The 4,740-nt window shown below is 43.5% G+C and overlaps 1 protein-coding gene across 1 annotated transcript in view; it reads right to left on the bottom strand.

Annotated features, from left to right (window-relative positions):
* The window catches only part of papss1 (3'-phosphoadenosine 5'-phosphosulfate synthase 1), a 17,332-nt gene extending 12,592 nt beyond the window's left edge, over window positions 1–4,740 (bottom strand). The window contains exons 1-7 of the mRNA XM_008422504.2: window positions 4,452–4,740; window positions 3,465–3,579; window positions 3,137–3,372; window positions 2,899–3,037; window positions 1,939–2,057; window positions 753–866; window positions 564–675 (exon numbers count right to left, since the gene is read on the bottom strand). Coding sequence (XP_008420726.1) covers window positions 564–675; window positions 753–866; window positions 1,939–2,057; window positions 2,899–3,037; window positions 3,137–3,372; window positions 3,465–3,579; window positions 4,452–4,511 — 895 coding nt within the window. The 5' untranslated portion in view covers window positions 4,512–4,740. The remainder of the gene's footprint in view (window positions 1–563; window positions 676–752; window positions 867–1,938; window positions 2,058–2,898; window positions 3,038–3,136; window positions 3,373–3,464; window positions 3,580–4,451) is intronic.

Below are 4,740 nucleotides of genomic sequence, written 5' to 3'. Positions count from 1 at the left end.
GTGAACTAAATGGGACTGGTGTGAGCGCAACGAACCGGACTCTGCGCAAACGGACCGGAGTTTGATTAAAGTGAACTAAATGGGACTGGTGTGAGTGCACCATAAAAGCCATGCTGCATGAGAACTTAGAGAATTTATCCATTGGGACATTTTCTTTGGTCAAAGTGATCAACACCTGGAAAATCCAGACATCAATATGTGAGGAAATGAAGCATAAATTTGGAGGAATAAACCAATTCTTCTTTTCGCATCAGTTCTTTGAGCAATCGGCTCCATCTAGTGGCCAATGCAAGTAAAACAGGCGGTGAGAAAATGACATGATGTCATGGACCCAAAGTGGGTCCTGCATGTTTTAGTTCTCTCCCTGCTGGTAGTAACAAGCTTTTCAGCATGTTTGGTTATTTTGTTGGTTTCAGTCGGAGTCGGTCCTTGAATCTGTCACATGGCGGCTGGCGAGGCTTCAAACGTTCAACACGCGCCTCGAAACGCGCGTCAGGAAAATCCTCCTGACTTCTCCAGGCGACACATCGCTGATAAAACGTTTTTTCTTTCAGCCGTCTTACCGTCCAGCAGACAGTCGAAGTGAAGACACTGCAGGAACTCCCTCTCCCTCATGAAGCCGTTCAGAGGCGTGGCCCAGCCTTCAGCCAACACCTGCACCCACTGCATGTCCAGCTGCAGGCCAGAGGTCAGAGGTCAACACAGGCAGGCCGAGATGAGCAGAACGCGGCTGCAGAGTCAGGCCGGCTCACCTTTCCGATCTGGACAGCAGGGAGAGTCTCTGCGTCGGCCTTGGCCAGGTCCAGCTTGTTCTCCTGAACGTAGAGCTCCTTCACCTCATAGGAGGCGTCAACAGGAACGATGTCCTGAAAAACAAACGAGCATTCATGACAAACATGAAGCAGGCGGCTCCAGCAGGCGGCTCCAGCAGGCGGCGGGAGACAGACGGAGCAGAAACCTGCAGCTTCAGACTCAATATTCCTGCAACTACGACTCATTTCTGACACCTGGTGGCCACAAGGAAAATAACAGATTCAACGTTTCAAACCAGGAAAGTTTTTCTGCAACTCTTTGAGTATGATATTGTATTTGATGTTGTAACTAATTAAATATGTGAACTCTTTAGAAATAATGTTGTTGGTAAAGATTTTTGTCCTTCAACTTGTAAAATAACACATGATCCGTGTTTCATTGAGATTTGTTGAGCCTTCAGCTGCTTTCCATCGTCTGACTCACTGTGGGAAGGTGCAGTGGCCTGTTAGGGCCACCGTAGAAAAAAAACACATAGCGGAGCAGCACATTTCTGCCAAAAAATCTCAGAAATATGTTAGAAAAATGTATACATTCCTGTTGTTTTTGTTTTTTGGGTTGTTTTAGAAAATTTCTGAGAGCAATATAATTTTTTTTCTAAATGAAAAAGTAAAATGTAGTGGTGGAACTTGATGAAAACGTTTAACTGATTTGATTGCAGGGCCTGTAATTAGTCACAATTTATTTTAAAAAAAAAACATTTACAAAATGAGCAACATTTCACTTCAAAAACCCATTTTCTGCTAAATTATAAAATATATCCGAGTTATTCGGGTTGTTCAACCATCAGATTAGCATAATTTCAGCCACTTAGATTTCCAGGAGCTCCTGATCATTCATGAAGTTAGTTTAGAAATGTGGACGCAGACATTAGCGTTAGAGTCTGAGCTGCTGCTACATGTTTAACACTGAGATGCTATTTTAGGCTTGAACAGCTTAGCTGTAATGCTAACTCCGTTTAGCACAACAAAAGTCTTTTCCAGCTGATCGGTTTTTGAAGCAGAAATTAACCCCTGAAGGGCTGAGAGAGACAGAAACACAAACCAAGACAAAATGTTGCAGCTCATGTATTAAAATGTGATTAATGAACATGTGAAGCTCCTGACAGCCGGTGAGCGTTTGCCTCACCCGCTCCTGCAGCAGGTCCACCAGCTGCTGGATGCACTCGTTGACGCTGCACGAGTCGGTCTTCAGCACCAGCTCCGGAGCCTCCGGCTTCTCGTACTCGGAGTCGATTCCAGTGAAACCTGAGAGCAGAAACATAAAATCCATCCAGTTTCAGCTCATTAGTCACCGGAGCAGAAACTCATTCAAATAATTCAATGTGGATTTTTTTTCTTCATATGAAGCTTTCTGAAGCAGATGAATCTGACCTAATTATTTAAGCAGTGAACAGAAAACTGGTTGTTAGATGAGGGATTTTTCATAAATTCAAATATGAATTAATTATAAGCAGCTGGCACCATTTCAGGTTTTTCCACCACAGCAGCTCCAGAAAGCCGCTTCGCAGTTTAAAAGTCATCAGTTTGGTAGAAACTGCTTGGTTTGACAGATCTATACAGAAGATGTTTGATTTGAGCAGCTACACTCTGAATCTCTGCAGAGCAGCACAGGCACAAACAGCTGTTCAGCACAGAAAATGCTGATTTAAATTCATTTTTTAACCATAGATTTGGCGCCCCTCTCATGCAGCACCCGTTTTTAACTCTAAACTGCCAAATTAAATCAATCCTTCTAGTTTTTCACACAAAATCAGCAGATCCACACATTTTTCGTGCTAAACAATAATTGTGAGTTTGATTTTGCAAAAATGCTCAAACTCACTGTGGCTAAATGATGCCAACTCCCACCTGCAGGTGGCAGTATTTCTTACTTTGACTACACTGCTGCCTCAGTTTTGCCTGGTCTGTCATCAATATATAACAAAAAGTCACATGTTTCCCAGCCGATTCTGGCAGGAAAAAATAAACGCAAATATTTCAAATTTAGCACCACATTCTGGCTCAACCGGCCCTTCATGATGTGGACCAAGATGAAAATGACTAGCGCTGCTGCTCTGCCTAGTTAAAGTAAAGCCTTTGGCTCTACCTCTTATCTCCCCAGCTCTGGCCTTCTTGTAGAGCCCCTTCACGTCCCGCTGCTCACACACATCCAGCGGCGCATCCACAAAAACCTCAAAGAACGGTAACCCGGCCGCCTCGTGGATCTTCCTGGCATTCAGCCGATCCTGCAGGAAAACACAAAAACGTTTTGTTCCATCATTTATTCCCTTTAACGATGAGATTTGGGTTGTGAGTCTCCAAACGGCGGCGCTCTGTTCACTCACCCTGCTGTACGGGGAGATGAAGCTGGCGAGGCAGACCAGACCCGCGTCTGCAAAGAGCCGCGCCACCTCGGCGATGCGCCGGATGTTCTCCTCGCGGTCCTCCGGGCTGAAGCCCAGGTTCTTGTTGAGTCCCTGGCGGATGTTGTCTCCGTCCAGCGTGTAGCAGGGGATGCCGTGACACACGAGGTACTCCTCCAGAGCCATGCTCACCGTCGTCTTCCCTGCACCAGACAGGCCTGCAGGGAGCAAGACAGCAGGATTATAGAGCAGCTACGTCTAAAATCTGCCTTGATGTGAGGATTATTTTAGTCTTTTCTGAACATCCTACCAGTCAGCCAGACGGTGCATCCTCTGAACCCGCCTCGTGTGCCCACTACCTGCCCACGCTTGTTCCGGCTGACATGGTGGGCTTGGTAGGTGACATTAGTTGCACGTTGCATTCCCTTAAATGATCAAGATAATTTACTCATAAAAGCTATTAAAAGAACTCAAATTAAATAAAAATCTATCCACACAAACACTGGAATCCCAATGAAGCAGAGTAGCACAACACAGAATCACAACATGAAAATATACGGGGTTTTTTGTAATATTACGATACGATATTTAGTAGGATGTTATAATTAAAGTGCTATTCATACAAATTCTGCATCCCAATATTTTCCTTCCATTGTGCAGCTTTAAAAAAATCTCTTTAAAATACAACTAAAATGAAACAAAACAAGAAACAAGAGGTCTAAAAGTTTTGAACAATGATGCACATGACAGAAAATTAGCTTAAAATGTGAAACTTTCGGGTTATTTCATTTATTTATTTCAAACAGGTTTTTAAAAAAAGATAATCAGTAGGACAAGAGAAAGTGTGTGCATACATAACCAAGCTGCTACTTTTCTGTTTGAAAAGCAGCAGAAAGAAGTGAACACGTATTTAATCCTCCCCCTTATCTCAACTTTATGAAATATTACTTACCGACTGAATATTTATCATAAATTTGTAATTAAAACCAAGTTATGGTATTCATATGCCGGTTCCTGATACTGTGCTAAACTTTTTCGTTTTAATAAAAGTAATCAAATTGGACAGATGTGTAAATAATGTGTAAATAATGAGGTTTAGAATAACTATATATAAACACAGAAACACCATCATCGAAAAGCTAAAGTTGATCAATCATTGCAGCGAACTCAGCTAACAGTTAGCCTCGCGGCTATTAGCATCTAGCTATGGATAACAACGGAAGCCGCTTGGCTCATTTAAATCCGAAGGTAGTAATAAAATATTGCGTTAAATAAACTTGAGAAAATAAAGACACACCCAGTTCTCGATGGTATTGCTAAGCTTCTGCTTCTTATTGGAGTTCCCATGAGTCTCCATGGCGGATCAGGAGTCAGCAGCTGATTGAACCGTGAAGGCGCTGAAAACACAAACCGAACCGCAGCAGCTGCAGCCCGGCTGGCGCTACGTTTACTGGCGCAGGTAAATGTTAACGCAGGAGACAGGTGTGTCCATTGAATGGAGGGACTGAGGACACAGGAGCTCTTTTACCACGGGGAAGGCTCCTCTGGCAGCCACGTCAGCTGTGAAAAAGTGACGTATTTCCGCT

Source organism: Poecilia reticulata, linkage group LG1, assembly GCF_000633615.1.
Source record: "Poecilia reticulata strain Guanapo linkage group LG1, Guppy_female_1.0+MT, whole genome shotgun sequence".
In the NCBI taxonomy this organism is placed as follows: domain Eukaryota; kingdom Metazoa; phylum Chordata; class Actinopteri; order Cyprinodontiformes; family Poeciliidae; genus Poecilia; species Poecilia reticulata.
The sequence above is the reverse complement of the archived record's forward strand: the minus strand, read 5'-3'. Positions and strand labels throughout refer to the sequence as shown.